The sequence below is a fragment of the Microtus pennsylvanicus genome, chromosome 12, assembly GCF_037038515.1.
Source record: "Microtus pennsylvanicus isolate mMicPen1 chromosome 12, mMicPen1.hap1, whole genome shotgun sequence".
Taxonomy (NCBI): Eukaryota; Metazoa; Chordata; class Mammalia; order Rodentia; family Cricetidae; genus Microtus; species Microtus pennsylvanicus.
Window position 1 is genome coordinate 54,086,858 of NC_134590.1, and position 20,159 is coordinate 54,107,016.

Here is a 20,159-nt window from a genome sequence, read left to right on the forward strand (position 1 = left end):
TACCTTGTGTTGTGATTTTATTTTTAGTCAGAATTCAGGTTTACTAAATGTTTTGTTCATTGAGCCTCCATAAAATTGTGACCCTGACACATTAACAGTTTTAGATACTAAATACTACTGTATTAAATTTCTTTTTGAAATTAATTATAATTTTATGTCATGAAGAAGATGGTGCCCTGCCTCTTTTTCTTCCTTCTTGTAAGTACAAGCAAAGCTGTAGAAGGAAGTAATCCTGGAGTCAGCTTCTCTGTCTGTAAGCATTTCCTTCCTGTGAGACTGTGTGACGGTGTCTACAAATGAAGCAGGAGTTACCTAATTGAAACATAGTTGGAGGAATTCTGGAACATTCTGCAGTTCAACTGACATTTGAATTAAACACTGATGTATCTGCTGACATTCTCTTTGAAGAGTCACCCTGCTGTCAAGAATTTTTATTTTGATTCATTATCATTTGAAAACAAACTGGAACCCTACAGATTTGGTATAGGGTTGAGCATGTGTACAAGCAGGTAACCTTAATATTTTGAGGAAGTCGAGTCTTGTGGACACTACAGATAGCTTCTTCCTGTAAGTATGTAAAGGAGGGAGAAAAAAGTATTGCATTTTCTTTGAGTATAGAGTCAAATCTAAAGTTTGACTATTTTGTAAGATATACTATAGTTACTGTGCTTTTATTTTTCAAAGTGATTAATTAAGCTTATTTGTGAGTACCATTTTGAGGGAGAAAAAAAAAAAACACCAGAAAATGTCCCAGGAATGAGTCTCATGCAAATGTGTGCTAAATTTTCTTGGTATCAACATGAAATTGCACAGAACAATGTCTTGAGTCATCACAAGAGGACTTAGGTTTATTATAGCCTCACATAATCAGAAAACAGTAATCTTATAAGAGGAAATGGGTAAGTGTTTAAGAACCTGGCTTAGATACTATTGTTACTAAATTAACTTTGAAAAGCTAGTTTTCAGAAATTGTAAGGAATGGAGTTTTTTAAAACATGTACACATTTTGTTTTTCATTCTTAATATAAGAGGATAGTTTAACATGAGACTATCTACGTGGTTTCAGTATATCCGGGATGTTTATGATTGATTTCCTTCTGAGAATAAAATGTACCAGTTGTATAAGTTGCATCAGGTGCTTGATAAACTTTAGGTGTTAAATACCTAAAAACACAAGCCCAGTGTTGTGTTTTAGATATACTAGCTTTTATCAGCCTCACAGTGCAATGAAACAGGCAGTATGGTCTTTTTCTGTAATTATGGAAAAAGTAACTTGACCATGATAACCCGGCTAGTAAGTGTCACAACTAGGGTTTATACAAAGTTGATCTTCTTAACTATGGTGTTACTATGTCTCTTTGTTATTATTTTGTAACTGTTATGAGTCAGTCTGGGCAACTGTTCCTTGAAGAGTTCATGAAAGTAGTAGAGTAGAGACAGATGTAATTGCAATGTAACTTGGTAGAGGAATGTGTCGGCTAAAACAAAGGTTAAAGTTGATACTTAGTTTCTTGTCTTTGAAAATGAAAGCTCCACCAGTGTTCTGATTTGGAGGTCATTCTTTCAGAGTTCATTAGGCATTAGGAAATAGTCTTGGTTGTCCAAACATGGTTGAGAAGAACTCAACCAGAGCATCTAGTGGGTGGAGGCCATGTAGGCTGTTGCACTTCTTAATTTTTTTAATTAGGTTTATTTTATGTGTGTTTTGCCTACATGTATGTCAGAAAAGGGCACTGGAGTTAAGAATGATTATGAACTGCCATATGGATAATAGAAATCAAACCTGGAGCAACAACTGCTGGGCAGTCTCTCCAATTCCTGCTGTCAAACATCACATAGGACAGCTTTCCACAAAGAGTAATTTGAGTCCAGACGGTTTCAATGCAGAATTCTACGAGAACTTCCAAGAAGACCTAATACCTATACTCCTTAATGTATTTCACAATATAGAAACAGAAAAGTCATTGCCAAATTCCTTTTATGAAGCTACACTTACCCTGATACCAAAACCACACAAAGACTCAACCAAGAAAGAGAATTACAGGCCAATCTCACTCATGAACATCGATGCGAAAATCCTCAATAAAATACTGGCAAACCTAATCCAAGAACACATTAGAAAAATTACCCATTATGATCAAGTAGGCTTCATCCCAGGGATGCAGGGCTGATTCAACATACGAAAATCTATCAATGTAGTCTATCATATAAATAAACTGAAAGAAAAAAAAACATACGATCATTTCATTAGATGCTGAAAAAGCATTTGACAAAATTCAACATCCCTTTATGATAAAGGTCTTAGATTAGGGATACAAGGGTCATACCTAACTATAATAAAAGCTAACATCAAATTAAATGGAGAGAAACTCAAAGCCATCCCACTAAAATCAGGAACACGACAAGGCTGTCCACTCTCCATACCTCTTCAATATAGTGCTTGAAGTTCTAGCAAGAGCAATAAGACAACATAAGGGGATCAAAGGAATTCGAATTGTTAAGGAAGAAATTAAACTTTCATTATTTGCAGATGATATGATAGTGTACATAAGTGACCCCAAAAACTCCAGCAAAGAACTCCTACAGCTGATAAACACCTTTAGTAGCGTGGCAGGATACAAAATCAATTCCAAAAAATCAGTTGCCCTCCTATACACAAAGGATAAGGAAGCAGAGGGAAATCAGAGAAGCATCACCTTTCACGATAGCCACAAATAGCATAAAATATCTTGGGGTAACTCTAACCAAGGATGTGAAGGATCTATTTGACAAAAACTTTAAGGCATTGAAGAAAGAAATTGAGGAGGATACCAGAAAATGGAAGGATCTCCCTTGCTCTTGGATTGGGAGGATCAACATAGTAAAAATGGCAATTCTACCAAGGGCAATTTATAGATTCAATGCAATCCCCATTAAAATCCCATCAAAATTCTAAACTGATCTTGAGAAAACATTAATCAACTTTATATGGAAAAACAAAAAACCCAGGATATCGTCACCAACCCTGCAACAGACAAAGGTCTGATCTCCAAAATATATAAAGAACTCAAGAAACTAGACTTTAAAATGCTAATTAACCCAATTAAAAAATGGGGCACTGAACTGAACAGAGAATTCTCAACAGAAGAAATTCAAATGGCCAAAAGACACTTAAGGTCATGCTCAACCTCCTTGGCGATCAGGGAAATGCAAATCCAAACAACTTTGAGATATCATCTTACACCTGTCAGAATGGCTAAAATCAAAAACACCAATGATAGCCTTTGCTGGAGAGGTTGTGGAGTAAGGGGCACACTCATCCATTGCTGGTGGGAATGCAAACTTGTGCAACCACTTTGGAAATCAGTGTGGCGATTTTTCAGGAAATTCAGGATCAACCTACCCCAATCTCCAGTAATACCACTCTTGGGAATATACCCAAGAGATGCCCTATCACATGACAAAAGCATTTGTACAACTATGTTCATAGCAGCATTATTTGTAATAGCCAGAACCTGGAAACAACCTAGATGCCCTCCAATAGAACAATGGATGAAGAAAGCGTGGAATATATACATATTAGAGTACTAGTCAGCGGTAAAAAACAATGACTTCGCAAATTTTGCCTGCAAATGGATGGAAATAGAAAACACTATCCTGAGTGAGGTATCCCAGACCCAAAAAGATGAACATAGGATGTACTCACTCATAATTGGTTTCTAGCCATAAATAAGGGACATTGAGCATATAATTTGTGATCCTAGAGAAGCTAAATAAGAAAGTGAACCCAAAGAAAAACATATAGTCATCTGCCGGGATATGGGAAGTAGACAAGATTGCCCGGCAAAAACTGGGAACTTGGGGGTGAGGTGGCATGGGGCTAAGGGGAATTGGGGTGAGAAACGTGAGGAGGATTGGGGGAATGGAATGGGATGGTTGGGACACAGGAGCAGAGAAATATATATCCTAATTAAGGGAGCCATCTCAGGGTTGGCAAGAGACTTGACTCTAGAGGGGCTCGCAGGTGTCCAGGGAGATGTTCCCAGATAGTACCTTGGGCAACTGAGGAGAGGGAACCTGAAATGACCCTATTCTATAGCCATACTGATGAATATCTTGCATATCACCTTAGAACCTTCATCTGGCGATGGATCAAGATAGAGACAGAGACCCAAATAGGAGCACTGGACTGAGCTCTTAAGATCCAAATGAGGAGCAAAAGGAGGGAGAACATGAGCAAGGAAGTCAGGACCACGAGGGGTGCACCCAACCACTGTGACAGTGGAACTGATCTTTTAGGAGCTCACCAAGGCCAGCAGGGACTGAATAAGCATGGGATGAAACCGAACTTTCTGAACATGGCGGACAATGAAGGCTGATGAGAAGCCAAGGACATTGGCGCTAGGTTTTGATCATAATATATGAACTGGCTTTGTGGGAGCCTAGCCTGTTTGGATACTCACGTTCCTGGACCTGGATAGAAGTGGGAGGACCTTGGACTTCCTGTAGGGCAGGGTATCTGGACTGCTCTTCATTCTCGAGAGGGAGGGGGAATAGAGTGGGGGGGAGGAGAAAGGGGGAGGGGAGTGGGGGAGGGGGCAATGTGTGGGAGGAGGGGGAAGGTAATGGGAAATGGGGAGGAGGGGGGAATTTTTTTTCAACAACTAAAAAAAATTAAAAATTTAAAAGTTTGACATGTCTAGTTTCCAATTTGATTGTCTCAATTATCTTGAGTATACATTTCAACATGGATTTCACTACTCATTATTTTTGTATTATGTCTATTACTAAATTCCATGTGTTTATTTAAATTTCAAAATTCATTAAACCAGATTCCCATTCTTACAGCAGAAGTGTAAAAACACTTAGCAGTTCAACTTAAATCTTTTTATAAACTTACATATAAAATTAATACCCAATTGGACAAGGATTCTTATTTTCTCCAAAGCCAGGCTTAAATGAATTCTTGTGTTTATACTAGATGTTTTATTGTCTAACCATTTCTCCCAAGATCCTAAAATATAAATAAAACTTAGGTACAGTAGTAGAAAAAAAAGTAATTTGAGAAGTCCTGCTTTAGGTATTTCTGTTTGGCATATATCTTTCCATATCAGTACACATATTTATATATTTAGTCCTCCTGCCTGTCTCTGTGTATGGTGTGTTCCATGGTACAGGCACCTGAGTCTGAGTCTAGGACTGTATTAAAATAAAAACCAGTAAAGCCACCATAGAGGCTCAACCATTTTTACCTAGTTACCTCTCTAGAACTTCTGACTTTTGGTTTTTCGAGACAGCGTTTCCCTGTATAGAACTTCTGTCTTTAAATACTGGGGATGATGGTTTCAATATGAGTTACCAGGGGCAAGGGTATTAGGATATGGATTTTCAATTTATACCTTAGGTTTTTCTTTTTTAAATTCCTTGATATTTAAAGTCTTTCACACACACCCCCAGCACTATATTTTTTTTTAGTAGCTATGTTTGCCTTGTTTTTTGTAACATGCCGTTAATTTTATGAGCTGACCCAACATTTATAAAATTTGATGCTGCAGAGTTGTTACTTAGTCCTCTAGACAAGCTGTAAAGCATTAACTTGCTGGGTTTTGGAGTTACGGTTGTCTTTCTGCTGGGCAGACAGATGTGAAGGGCACTAAAGACAAGCAAATGTGGAAGTCTGGAGGCTAGTCCTCATAGACAGCCTCAGTTGTGTTAGGGTCGAAGTGTCAGGATGAGCAAGACTAATAAAACAGTTGTATGAGGTGGTGGCCCGTGCCTATTTAACCCCAGAATTTGGGCGGCAGAGACAGGAGGACCTCGGAGTTTGAGGCCAGTCTGGTCTACTGAGCGAGTTCCAGGACAGCTAGGGCTACACAGAAACCCTGTTTCCTGTCTCAAAGTGTCACACCAAACAAAAAGGGGGGACCACACCAACTTGTTTGAAAATAGACAATTTTATTTCATTACTTCAAAATATTTTCTTTTGATTCCATTATAATTTAAAATGTATATACTTATAGTCTTTAGGTGATATAAAAAAAACCACACAAATAGAAAAATTACCTGTTACGTACAAGGGAAGCAACATAGATCCAAACAGACAAAACATTTTTAGGATAAGGGTGGATATATACAGCTAAAGCAAATTCAACATTAGGGACATCAATGTTATGTACTCCCGTGCTATAAACTGCTTCAATCAAAGGCTTCACTTCAGAATAAGGCATGTGAAGGGGAAATCCGGAGAACTGAGGAGAGAAAAACACATTCGTACTCAGTAACATTTGAAGGAAAAGATACATGTCCTTATGTAAATTAGATATATTGAGTCTCTAAGATCCTGAGATTATTTCTGTTTCTCTGTTCACTATATATATTAACAACATAAAAATTGAAGGTTTAGTATTTTTGTTTTAGTTACTGGCATATTAATGTGTTACCATTCATTCACCGTTCCCATCTCTTGATAGCCCTTAGTGTGCACATGGCCCATGTAATTCCACAGACCCAGGGAAAGCTAATCAACACATTCTAACCCAGACACGAACATTGGTTTACAGGTGTGGGATGTGGCACAGTGATTACCTGGATGGAAACTTGCTGTGGATAGTGACACAATGTCCTCACTTGCTTTGGGTAGCATGTGCAGATGTATCTCTTGGACTTGGTCTAGCATTTATTTCTATAAGTAAAGCCTGCCTGAGGAAGTCAAGGTGGCAAGACTTGCAGAGAACCGGAACAGTTTTCCACTGCTAGAACTATGGTGAACTGAAAACATTCTAATAAGTTAGTTCTTCATTTTCCTCAGGTTTTCATTTTCCTCAGTTTACATCCATTTTTAGCTTTCATATTTATCTCACTGCACTAATTGCCAAATTACTTTATTACCCAGCTGTAGGGTATGACATACAGGACAAACCACCAACAGATAGTAGGCAGGATATTTTACTAGTGAGATTTTTTTTATTGAAAAATCAGTCATCATAAAACCATACCTTTAAAATTTAACCAAAAATATCCAGGTGGTGGTGGCTCACACCTTTAATCCCAGCACTTGGGAGGCAGGGTCAAGCAGATCTCGAGTTAGAGGTAGAAAGTGTTGTTTTTCATAGGGTCTTATTGATAACTACTGAGTTTTAAAACATTTCGGCATATTTCTTTTTTGGTGTATAGTACTTCACATGTGCTTCGTGAGTCTTATGTACGTAGTGTGAGCCCCTAAATGAATACAGGGTAACTTCCAGTTTGGGGATGAGGAAAACACTGGCCATTTTACCACGCTTGTGCTTACCCTGTAGTCTCCCAACTGCCTCAGCAGTTCTGCCCTGTGGTCATCTTCTATATCTTCTCCTTGACTTCTCTCCAGCAGAGGCAAGAAGTGGCGCAGGGTGGAGGTGCAGTACCTGTTCCATCGAGTCAAATGGCGTGGCCTCCAGTCCATGATTTTTTCTTTTAGTATTTTTTCAATCCTGTTCATAAAAATAAACTTTTATTTATTATTTTTTGCTATTTACTTCCCTTTTATTTACTATTTTTGTTTTTTTTTTAATTTTTTCCATGTCCAAAAAGTGCAGTTTGTATGCAGCATGGGGTACAGGTGAATGCTTGAATGCATTTTTGATGGTGGTGTTTTCCTAGGCAGATAAGCAGCTACTTAAGGTCAAGTGCCTAAGTGATCCTTGTTCTTGAAGATTATATGCATGGCAACAGGAAATAGAAACAGACAGGATAAACAGGAATATAGTGTCTCTGATGACATGGGTCTAGCTAAATCAAATACATCCAGCAAGCCTTCTTTAAATTTTAAATTCTTTTATTTTTATTGGTAGTATGATAAACAGATAAATTATACCCAGGCAAAAGGTTTTTATTATGTTGGAAATCTGAAATATTTATATAACACTTTATGCTTTACTGATTTTTATAACCCAGTGATTAATTCACAATAGTTTTTTTTTGTTACCTTAAAATTGCCTTTTAAAATGACAACATATTGCATTGGGTTCATAGGCTATTTGGCATGAACAAAGAATGAAGGGAAGCTGTCATCTGTTAAGCCATTATTTACTAGACAGTGCTGTTATTTTACATTTTGATTGGTTCTCAACAATAATGCTTTGATGTATGAGATATTCCAATTTTACAGAAGACGACAGTTTACAATAGGATGACGTCATCTGAGGCAGGGACAGTGGTGTCCAAGTTAAACACTGCTGATTCTAAAGCCTCTTTCATCTCAAGCACAGGTTGGAAAGATCCTCAGTTCCTCATTGCTCAGGAGCTATGGGGCCACTTTTGGACTGAGCTAAAAATTATGAATGGATTGCCAAATACTTGAAAAATGAAATCAGTGAGTCTGGTCAATAGTTTGCTGAAGCTATTAGCTGAGTCTCAGGATTGTAGATTGGTTTCTCCAGATCAGTGGTTCTCAACCTGTGAGTTGCAATCTTGGGGCATGCGTGTCTTAACGACCCTCTTACAGGGGCTGCCTAAGTCTATTGAAAAACATATTTACACTATTCAGAACAGTAGCTAAATTACAGTTACGATGTAAAAATGAAAATAATTTTATTGTTGGGGGTCACCATGACATGAGGAACTGTATTAAAGCATTGCAACATTAGGAAGGTTGGGAGAGATTCCCACACAAAGGCTTTATGGAGAATTGGGAGTAAATTGGTATTCCTAGCAAGAATGTCTTAAAGAGTTACCTTTAATCCCGTATAATTTGACAAACTTGTTTTCACACAATGTGACTCAATGAGAATGAAGCACAGGCTTTGACATCAGAATGGTCTGTTGTCGAGGTGTCAGAAGCCCACTTTAACATTAATAGTGTGGGCCACTCTGAACCTCAGCTCTCATTTGTGAAACCGAGTAGTGCAGTTAGTTGTACAGCATTAGTGGAATTACAAAGACTCACACAGGCTTTAACCAGCCTTCACTATGGGTTAGATTCACAAACTAGATGAAGTTCTACAAGCCACTAATTAGACAAAAGAGGCGTATTTAAGCCAAGAATTCTCATGTGTACCAACAAGACCCATAATTACAGGACATTAAGTTTCAACATGAGTTAGTCTTTAGAGACCTACATGTAACTAATATTCACCCCTGTATTTTTGCCCACAACATGCTTATGCTGATTCCTCATTTGTGTCGGGATTTAGATGTCATATCTGTACTTGGTATCTGCAGACATAAAGTCTAACAATCCTGATCATTTCATATTGATCTAAGCTGTGAGTTTAAAGTTTGTTATTATACCTATCGTGATAGATTGCCTATGGATCTGTGGGTATTTTGTTACCTGTCTTGCAGGTCAGCCGCAGCCGTTTTGTCTGTGTGTTGATAAATTAGCTCTTCAGGCTATAAAACAGAAAGTTCAGTCAGTACCTACACTTAATTTGCATAGGCATTTCTTCCATTTCTAGACTTATTTTCAGTTCCCTGGAGGCCAGAAAACGGCGTCAGAGTCTTTAGAGTTGTAGTTATAGACGGTTGTGAGCTGCCGAATGTGTGCTTGGAACTGAATGTTGGTCCTCTGCAAGAGCAGCTAGTGCTATTAACCTCTGAGTCACTGTTTCTGCTCCTGTTTTTCTTTTTAAGTAATGAAATTTGAGACTAAGAAAACACAGCCCAAGAGATGCCAAGGAGATTAGAACCAAGGGCAAGGGAAGTGTCACAGATTACAATGCTTTGTCATTCCTTCTGGGTTTTATTTCCCTTAGACCTGTCACACAAGTAACCATGAACTGAAGTTGTGTTCAGAGCTTTCTTTCAATGACCATTAAGGACTTACTGTTGCTAAGCACCCTTAGCGGGGATGGGCATAGGTATATGGCCATGAGCAAATCTTATGTTTACATTGTAGTAGGTGAAGATAAGTGACCTAATTGTGTTTATTATTTTACTGCAGATCTGTGTATTCCTAGACAGTCTGCAGTGTTTTTGCATGTTTTCTAAATTTGAGATTTATTTTATGAAGATGCAACTTCCTTTTTCTGCCTTTATATTGTATTAGGGATAATAAAAACACACATTTACAAGTGCTAAGTTTTATTAAGGCAATTATTTGACTACTACAAGGTGTTACATTGTGTAGTATAATTTGTCTCTTATTGCTCCCATTCTTAAGCTACCTCAGATTGCATTCCTGTGAAAAATCTCATATGTACTACCTTCTCACAGGCGAGAATTTCTGAAGGGCAATGTAAAGCTTGTTTGAACTGTTTGTGTCATATAAAAGGTTATTTTTTTTATTACAAACCCAGTTGTTTTATATTCTAAGTATGTGTGTCCAAACACTTTTAATAAATAATGTTCAAGCTTACAAATTAGAGTCTACTTGTCAGACTCTGAGATTAATGTTATAAGCAGGTTCAATGGGTTGGACCTATAGTTTGATTTCATCCTTTGCAGTTAGGATCAATTTAGTGAATTAACACCAGCATAAAAAAATTTAACTGTATTTTGTGATTCTACTTCATGAAAATTCTATTTAAGTCATGGACTTTCTATATAAAAACTTTCAAATATGTCTAAAATGTGAATACCTGTTCTTCATATATGTGAATGTATGTGTCTTCATGTAAATTTGTCACAAGGTACCGAACTAATGTTTTAAATCTTACATGTAAATTTAGTATATTAACTAACTTAAGAGTAGAATTAAGGGCCAAGAAATAAGTAGTTTTTTCACATAAGGATTTCATATCACTTTATCCACATTTGATTGTTAATAGAATTTTACCTGAACACTGGAAAGGCCAGGATATGGAAGACTTCGTGAAAAAAAAGATTTCCATAGTTTGGGCTTTGTGACATCAAAATTTATCCTTAGTGGTGAATCATGGTGTTGAATATTAAACCAAATCTAAAAAAAGTACATTAGAATATATGTTAGCAGATATGTACACAGGTGTGTATGTATGTATGTGTGTGTGTGTTTGTATATATATATATATATATGATATAGGGAGACGCAGTGAAGGAAGTACATTACATATATCTTTGCAGGTATGTACACGGTGTATGATAAAGGGATTGGCAATGAATAAAGCACATTAGGATATATGTTAGCAGATATGTACACAGGTGTGTATGTATGTATGTATGTGTGTGTTTGTATATATATATATATATGATATAGGGAGACGCAGTGAAGGAAGTACATTACATATATCTTTGCAGGTATGTACACGGTGTATGATAAAGGGATTGGCAATGAATAAAGCACATTAGGATATATGTTAGCAGATATGTACACAGGTGTGTATGTATGTATGTATGTGTGTGTTTGTATATATATATATATATGATATAGGGAGACGCAGTGAAGGAAGTACATTACATATATCTTTGCAGGTATGTACACGGTGTATGATAAAGGGATTGGCAATGAATAAAGCACATTAGGATATATGTTAGCAGATATGTACACAGGTTGTATATATGATATATGGAGTGGCAGTGAAGAAAACACTAGGATATGTTAGCAGATGTGTGTGATATGGTAGAGGGAGAAGCAGTAAAGGAAGCAAAGATACAAACAAGCTGCATTTTTTCTTTAAAATATTTTAAAGTTTATATGAATTTTACAATCAGTGATATAGTATCAGTTGTTCTCAGTTTTTTCACATTCACAGGCATGTTCTCTCTCTCTCTCTCTCTCTCTCTCTCTCTCTCTCTCTCTCTCTCTCTCTCACACACACACACACACACACACACACACTTTTTTTAAACCCAGTTTTCTCAGGTGACAAATTGCTCTGACAGAAGGGCTAGGCATTGTAAGCTCTGTTGTGGAATGCTAATAAGATAGAGCCAGGACAAAAACTGAATCTAAAAACCTTCTGTACTGCTTCTGAAGGTCAGATGATTAATTAAACCAAAAGTTTAATTTAGGATTAGTTAAAGTGGCCAGTTCTTCTAATTCTGCCAACTTACTTATATTTATATAAATGTTCATTTGAATATTCATATTTCTACATTCTTTCCCTATATAAAATCTATACATAAATTGGTCAACTTACAAAAACAGCCATATTTAAGAGGAAATGGTAATACTCACATTATCAGTACCAATTAAACAGCCCACACTTTTCAAAGGGCAGAATGTATCATATTGTCCATAACAATGTCCACTGCAGGGATTCCATATTAAATAATAATTTTTCTCCCAAGTTAGCACATAGGCAGTTGGACCCTAAGAAAAATAGCCAATAAAATATTTTTCAATTAATTATAAAATAAAGTCATAGTAGTTTACAGAATTCTCTTTAAAACATGATTTATGTTTTAATCTCTGTGTGTGCATGCACGCTCATGTGTGCACACACAGGCAGGTGGCTACTGAAGGAGTTAGAGGAGGGTGAGAGATCTCCCAGGCTGGATTTATAGGCTGTGAGTTTCCTAACATGGATGCTGAGAACTGAACTTCCTCTATGAGAGCAGTAAGTATTCTTAACTGCTGATTCATCTCTCCAGTCCCAGAAACAATTCTTCATTTTAGCTGGTCCTCTGCTTTCTAAATTTTATGGCTAATGGATTTAAAAATGGGAATCGATATTTTTTAGAAATTTTGGATTTGGTACTAATAGAGTGCTACTAGTAATCAAAGATATTACTTGCCTTATCAATCAGTATAGCTTAAGGCTTTCTGAAGAACTCTTGTTAGTGGGACCTTTTACAGAGCCAGTAAAGTTGCCATTTGAATACCTAGAAGGCTGGTTAGGCCAAAACGCTTTTACAGTTCCTAATAAAGTCACATACCTTTGAGACACAGTCTATATTTGCATGAACACATAGATTTGGAAGGATATACACCCAGTGATTGAGATGAAGGATGTTTACTTCTTACTTGGAATAGTCATATATTATAGATTCTTTTATTCAGAATAAATAATGCTGATGCATGAATTCACATGATGTTCACAAACAGCCCTGGAGTTGTATGATTTGCTGAGAGTCACAGAACCTTGAGTGCAGGCCCATGGCTCGCTTGCCTTGTCTTTTCCAGGTGGAACTCATAGTATATAATTCCCAAGGGCTCTTGGAGCATCATGGCTTCTTTAGAACACCACTTCGGGTAAACTGCTACTATCCACACAAACTTTTTAACCTTGTCCCAGGATTACTCATTGTTCCCTAAACATTGTATTTTGCTCTAGGGGGTAGGGAATACTCCGAGAGTCACCAAGTCTTTTAAACTTTAATATGTTGACAAGAACAGCAAAACACAGCTGCCAACATTCTTTCTTACTGTGTTTTATCTGGTGTGTTTCCACTCCCTCCCAAAGTAGTAACAGTAAAAGAGGCAAATGGAGAGAGTTCCCTTCACCCTTTAGCATAGTATCCAAGGGAGTGAGATTGTGGGGAACACTGATGGAGCAGGCCGCATATTAAATCTGGGCTGTAGGTGGTAAAATGTTTAGATGTGCCAGAATCTCTGAAGTGTACAGCCCTGAGTATGCTGTGAAGCCACTCCGTGTGGATCCATTGTGGTTCTGTGTGCCTCTTGTGGTGTCTCTGCTACTTCATGGCAACTGAAAGAACTGTCATGAAAATTAGCCCTGCCCATGAGGAGCATCTGCTTAGATAACACATCTTTTTGTTAATAGCACCCCCTGTGGCCTTACCTCAGGAATGGCATTGCCCATCACCAGCCATGCCTTCTTACCCAGGGACAGAAAGTAATTGCATAGCAGCACTGCATGCTCTTCTTCATCTCCTGCCAGGAGATCAAGGAATTGCTGACAAAAAGAGAAAAAAAGTTATATTGACTGTTTTATTCTAGATTGACCATGCACACAGGGTCTTATTTGCTTTGTGGTTCAGGCTGGTCTGGCACTCACTATGTAGCGCAGACTGGCCCTGAACTGGAAGTCATTCAACCTCAGCCTCCTTGTCCCCAGGACTAGGATTAGAAACATGCATGTCCCATCATATTAGCATTCTCATGCAAAATTTAATGTCTTAGTTGAGATCAGACATTTTTGTTTAATGCTGATGATTCTTTAATGGACATCATGTTTTCTCTAGATTGATGCTGATGGCATGAATATCCAGAACCAATATGTTCACAGTGGATAGAAACAGTAAATTTCCATGGTTCCACCTCACTGTGTATCAGCTAGTTCACTAGGGCTAAACATTTTCTAAGTGCATTGCATGAACTCCCTGATTTATCCCAGAACAGCTTTGGGAGGGTCCTAAGGAGTTAGGAGCCTTGCAGATGCTGAAGTCCAGAGGCAAAGGTGCCATTCTGTTCTCTTCGTATGTTTTCGTATACCTCTTTTGAGAAAAAAACCCCTCTTGGCTCTAACATCTTTTCCTCTAAAAATGCCAAGATTTATGTTGCCAAGATGCATTTGGGAGGAAAAAGTTAAAGTACAACTGAAGTTTTTAAATTTAGCACCTTCCATCAAAGAAAGCTGAGTATATTAAATTTTATGGAAACGTCAGACAACATGAAATTCAGAAGCACATTAAATACCCATGCTATAATATAGGTTTGCTTTGCTTCATACCACCCATGGTCCCTGACTTGGTGCCAAGAATGTGTTTGACATGGCATACCTTAATTAGGAAGCTCACAGATTAAAGATATACAATTTTTTTTATTGTAGAATGAGATTTAGACTTTTTCTAAGCAAAGCTGTGATATTATTAATGTAATATTAGGTTAACTCCACATCAATATAAGTGAAATGTTTCCATTCTTTGTGTGAATAATTCTTTGAAACAGTACTTTTTGTTCGGGTGGGTGTTGCTGAGGATCTAACTGATGTCCTTGCATCTGCTAGGCAGGCGTTTACCACTGAGTTATATCCCAAGCCTATATTTTCTTTAACTTTTGCAGTTTGATAAAACTGAACCAGGAATAAAGATATTTCAGAATTTAGCTCTAAACTGCTAACAGATGGCCAAGCAGATTTTTTATGATGACTGATGAGTGATGCAATCTCAGGTTATGCAAGGCCTTTAGCTGATGTTCAGCTAAGGCAGGAAAGCGGCGAGGAAGGACTCACATCAGACGTGCTCCATAGGTCACAGATACCAGCAAACGAAACCGTATCCGGCAAGAAAGGGATCAAGGACACGTATCGCGCTACCAGTTCCTGTGCAAAGAAAATTAACTGCCAATAAAATAGAAATCTGCATCCCCACTTAAACTCCCAATAGATGTTTCATGCATGTGTGCAGGATGAAATCGATGTTCACAAAGTGTTTACTTAATGCATTGATATCTTAATCCTCTTCTAAAGCTATGAAGAAAGTTATCTCACAGAGAAACTGGCACTAGTGTGCCGTTGAAATGTCATTATCTCCCTCACTTCTTTTTTCATTTGTATTTCCTTATTTTTTGGCATCATCTTGTGCTGTACTTTTCTTAGCCTAGTCCTGAAAGCAGTCATTTATTCCTCTAAGGAGCACTAGCTCATTTTAGGAGGGAATAGAATATGGAGTCAATTCTGGTCATTGTAGTATAATTCACAGTTTATCTCTAAGGAGGCCAATTACTTTTAAGTTTATTGACTTCCCATGAATATACTTCTATGAATTTTCTTTTAAGAATTTGGACATTTGGGGGCCAATGAGTTCTCCCAGCAGGTAAACACACTTGCTGTTTGAGCTTAAGAAGCTGAGTTTGATTTCTGGAACCCATGTGTGGTTGTCTGAATGAGGACGGCTCTCTTAGGGTCATATCTGAACACTTGATCCTTGGATAGAAAGGATTAAGAGGTGTGACCTTGTTGCTGGGAGTTGGCTTTGAGATTTCAAAATGCTCATTCACTCCCACTGTGCTCTCTCTCTCTCTGCTTCCCAGTTGTGGATCAACATGTGAGCTCTCAGCTGGTCCTCCACCAGACCGTCACATTACCATCATGGACTCTAGTCCTCTGAAACAGTAAACCCCAGACTCTTTCTCTGATAACTTGTCCTGGTCATGTTTTATCACAGAAATAGAAAAGTAACTAAGACAGAAATTGGTATTAGGGTTTGGGCTATTGTTATTATGAGGTGTTTTTTTTTGTTGTTTGTTTGTTTGTTTTTTAATAGATGTGGAAGACTTTGAAACTTTGGACTAGAAAAGCAGTTAAAAACTGTAAGCAGAGCTTGGAGGAAAGACGGTAGTGCTGCGAGCTGTGTGAACTATGGAGTCCTCGCTCAGGAGGTTTCAGAAGAGAACAATATTAGTAACTGGGCCAGATACCTTTTTTTTTTGTTTCTGTTTCTCAATGCCTTAACTGCTTTCTCCCTCAGCCTTGTGGCTCATCAAAAACCCAGTTCTAGTCATCTTGAGTTACCAGAAAACCTGAGATCAAATGCTATTTCAGGTATCTTTCTAGTGTAATTGATTTCTTCTCTTTGTTTTCTCTCAGTTCTGTATTATTCATAACTTAAAAATATTGGAACTATTTCATCTATTCTAAACAGTGTTCCCTGGAAGAAGTTTATGCACATCTACAATGCTAGGAAGAACAGAAGTCGCTATTACCGGCACTGAGGATGCAGTTCCGTGGCAGAGCACTTGTCTAGCATGCCTGAGGCCGAGATCAATCTCTGCCAACAATGCACAACATCCTACCTGGCTTCCTATAGAAACTAATTGTAAACAGTAAATTCTATATCTATTATAGTCATATATATGTGCATTTATATATGACTATATTAAAACTTAGAATTACTAGCTTTACTATCCATATCCTAGAAATAGTTATGGGTTGTAGTATTCACTTAAAATTGTCTTAACATATGGCTTTTATGCAATTTTATGGTGGGTATGAAGTTGCGATGCCAGCAAATGGTACATGTATATTTAATATCTCAGTGTGAGTTCATGGTAGGATGGGCTGAATATTGAAAATACATATTGTTCAAACAGCAGCTATTTGAATTCAGTGATGCTTATAGCATTAAGCAGAATACTGAGTATTTGGTAAAGCAGAAATTGCATGACTAACATTTGCTGAGAATATATGATTAAAATATGTTTATGTAAGACTTCGGAAGTTTCACATGTTAATCTTTCAGCACATACTATAAAGCCAGTGGCATAGTAAGCAATCAGTTATCTATGGGAAGGATGAAAAAAGGATTATCATCATCTCTGGTACTTCAGATTTCTCTAAAGACAGATATCCTCATGGCCATAAGACAGTCTGAATCATCACTTTCATCTCTGATGATCTTTGTGTACTTAATATCTCAAGTATCATGAAATACAGTAGCCTGGCAGTACATTGAGTTGAAACATTTTAAATGTCACCGCTTGTCTGGGCCACACTCACTGCGGTTGCCTGTGGGTCGTTGGGGTGGACACTGAGGAGCTCCTGAGGAGGGTTTAAGGGCTTGAGAAAGCGCGTGACGAACACTGTCTTCCCGCTCATGTCGATTACTGTCGTAAGGCACTGGCGCTGTGGGAACCGTGAGGCACATTCGGCTTGAAACTTCTCTGCTGCTTGAAGTAATTTCTCATCTTCCTGGCTATCAAACTGCAGAAAGAAATACTTTATGGAGTGTATATGATCACAGCAGACACAAAGGCTCTGAACTGGGTGTGTGGTTTCAAAAGTATCATTAAGTGATTGCTTATGAAGTAATTTTTCTTGGTTTCTCAGAAGCTTCATTTAATTGTATTGATAATTTAAGAATTAGAAGGAGCATTAAGTACTTAATTTAGATTCAATAAGACAGAAAGTAGTGAATTAGCAAGCCTTATGAAAGCTATTAGATTAATAAAAATAACTATACAGATTAAATGATGGAATACTAATGTGATGGATGAGCCCCAAGCAACAGAGTTTTATGTGTGTTTTGACTTAGTCTTTTAAAGGGGAAGAGATCTCAGAATCCCACATCTCAAATGTGAACAGTGCCACAGATTCCTAGCCTAGGGTAGAACTGTCAGGTCAGAAACTGTTGTAATTTTAGAAAAATGGAAAATTATGGAACAATGATGGTATGAAAAAACTATTGAATTCATTCTTATTCCTTTAAATTTATTTATTAAATTTGTCATTTCCTCATTCATGTAGACATTTGAAAAATATTTCCCAAGAGTCTAAAAGATCTCAGACACTCTGGGTTAGGAAAATTTCCTCAAGAAATTTCTAGTCTAGAGAGGAACATGAATAAGCAGCCAAACAGTTCAAGAATTGAGCAGGTGCTACAGGGTGCTACGGGGAGACCTGAGAGGATGTAGGAGAAACAACTGCAGGCACGGTCTAGATCAGGAGACCCTGGGTCAGCTGTTGGCCTTTCAGGTTGACAAGTGTGGCAGAAAATGTCTCAGCTACTCGGACTCAAATGCCCTGCTATGCATCTTGAAGGCAGGACCTGGTATTTGACATTTTACTTCCTGAGCCTGGCACCTACTGATTATCAAGTCATTAACATGCATCTAGGACACCAGCACTTCAGGAGAAGTGTGCTGTTCGTGATCTCAGAAGTGTCACAGAAGGCCAAATGTCACAAGAATTTAAGTTGTTTATTCTGAAGCAAATTTGGATGGAACTAACAGATTCGGGTTTATTCAAAACACAATTTAGAAGATTCTTAAAGGGTTCAGTTCTTTGACCTGTCTGTTAATGAAACATTTCCAGAAAACAGAATGAGTTCATCCTGCCTTTGAGCAGTCAGTTGAGATGAGCTCAAATGACTAGAAATAACTGTTAGAAACAATATCTGCATTGTCTTTCTAAGAATCAGTCGTGGGAAGTGAAGCTGAGCTACCAACATGCAGGAGACATTTAAAGTCAATGACTTGCTGACAAATATAATGGCAAATGGGCCAAAAGGCATTCTTTTGTCCTTTTATATACTGGCGATTGCACCCAGGGTCTCACACATGCTACACACATGGCTGTTCATTCTTTGTGGCTCTGCAGCATCTACAGTTCATTGCTAAGGGATCGCACAGACACTGGGACCCACTGCCTGTTCCCTGGAGGCAGTGGACAAAAGCAGCTAGTGAAAGCATAGCTGTTGACCTATGGACTGTAAAACAAGACACTCGGTACCTTCTTAAGCATGTCACTCATCTACCATAGGCAACAAAAAAGAAATGACAGAAAAACAGTATTAACAACCCATGTTATAGACTTTTTAACCTAAACATTGTAAAGTTAGGGATGTTAAAGTAACTAGTTCAGGGTTGCTACTGACTTAGAAAACTTTTGTTGGAGTAAATACTTTCTAAGAGATCATTTGAAGTAGGATGGGGGAGAGACAGTTCTGATCTGCCATCCTAAAATGTTGTAGTTAGTGGAAAACCATTTCCAGGCTGTGGTCCTGGTGTTTCACGCTGAGAGCTTCTCTTTCTTGAACATCGTGTGTGGGAATCACAGGTGGGGCTTTCTACCACTGCATTTGTAGTTGTCAGGGGCCTGTTAACCAATTTGTCTGCCATGTCAGAGGTCAGTGGAAAATGCATACAGCCACAGAGAGGCAGTGAAATGTCACCAAAGGTAGCAGTAGGTTCCCAGGTTAACTTCGAAGTCACAATCCTGCCCTCAACCTTAGAACATTTGTGTATGGGCATGCTTGTTTTTCTCCTGAGCTTGTGCCTAGAGATAGACATTCAGGATATTTCCTTTTCTGAAAATAATCTGATGGGAATCTATTCTGTTTTCTTGAGAACCTTAGCTTTAGCAATGATGTTTTAGGATCTGAGATTGCTGTTTCAGGATATTTGTGCTTCCATTAATGCTTCCTTTCCTGAGCAGGCTTTGCTGATGAGATATAAACCTAGTATTTTTTTTTCTGCAAAATAAACTGTAATATTGCAAAACCCAGAAGTTGGCTCAGTTTTCCATCCCCATTTCAGACTTGAAGATAGTTGGAAACCAAGGGGTGCATACAATCACATAGCACAGTAACTTGAAAGTTAAGTTTATACATGCATGTAAACATGGTAGATTTTGTTGTTTTGAGGAAAGTTCTCACTTACATAGACCAGGCTGGCCTCAAACTCATGGAGATCCACTTGCCTCCGCCTCTGCTTCCCTGGGTTTAAAGGTGTATACCACCATACCTGTTACATGATAGACTGTTTGCTGCAGCTATTTAAGATGCACACATTTTTTTCTCATAAAGTACATTGTGGTCACTGAAGGTCATCTGCCTATGACTGTGTGAACTGAATTCATAGTACAGCTGGGGACCTGAGATCA

General features: G+C 38.0%; 1 protein-coding gene across 3 annotated transcripts in view; it reads right to left on the reverse strand.

Annotated features, from left to right (window-relative positions):
• Nucleotides 1-5,924: 5,924 nt before the first annotated feature.
• Cc2d2a (coiled-coil and C2 domain containing 2A) overlaps nt 5,925-20,159 on the reverse strand; it is a 76,305-nt gene continuing 62,070 nt past the window's right edge. For all 3 annotated transcript variants that reach the window (XM_075943674.1, XM_075943673.1, XM_075943675.1), the window contains 8 exons: nt 17,277-17,480; nt 15,012-15,101; nt 13,620-13,733; nt 12,053-12,187; nt 10,733-10,855; nt 9,290-9,348; nt 7,271-7,448; nt 5,925-6,227 (listed from right to left, as the gene is read on the reverse strand). In XM_075943674.1, coding sequence (XP_075799789.1) covers nt 6,039-6,227; nt 7,271-7,448; nt 9,290-9,348; nt 10,733-10,855; nt 12,053-12,187; nt 13,620-13,733; nt 15,012-15,101; nt 17,277-17,480 — 1,092 coding nt within the window. In that variant the 3' untranslated portion in view covers nt 5,925-6,038. The remainder of the gene's footprint in view (nt 6,228-7,270; nt 7,449-9,289; nt 9,349-10,732; nt 10,856-12,052; nt 12,188-13,619; nt 13,734-15,011; nt 15,102-17,276; nt 17,481-20,159) is intronic.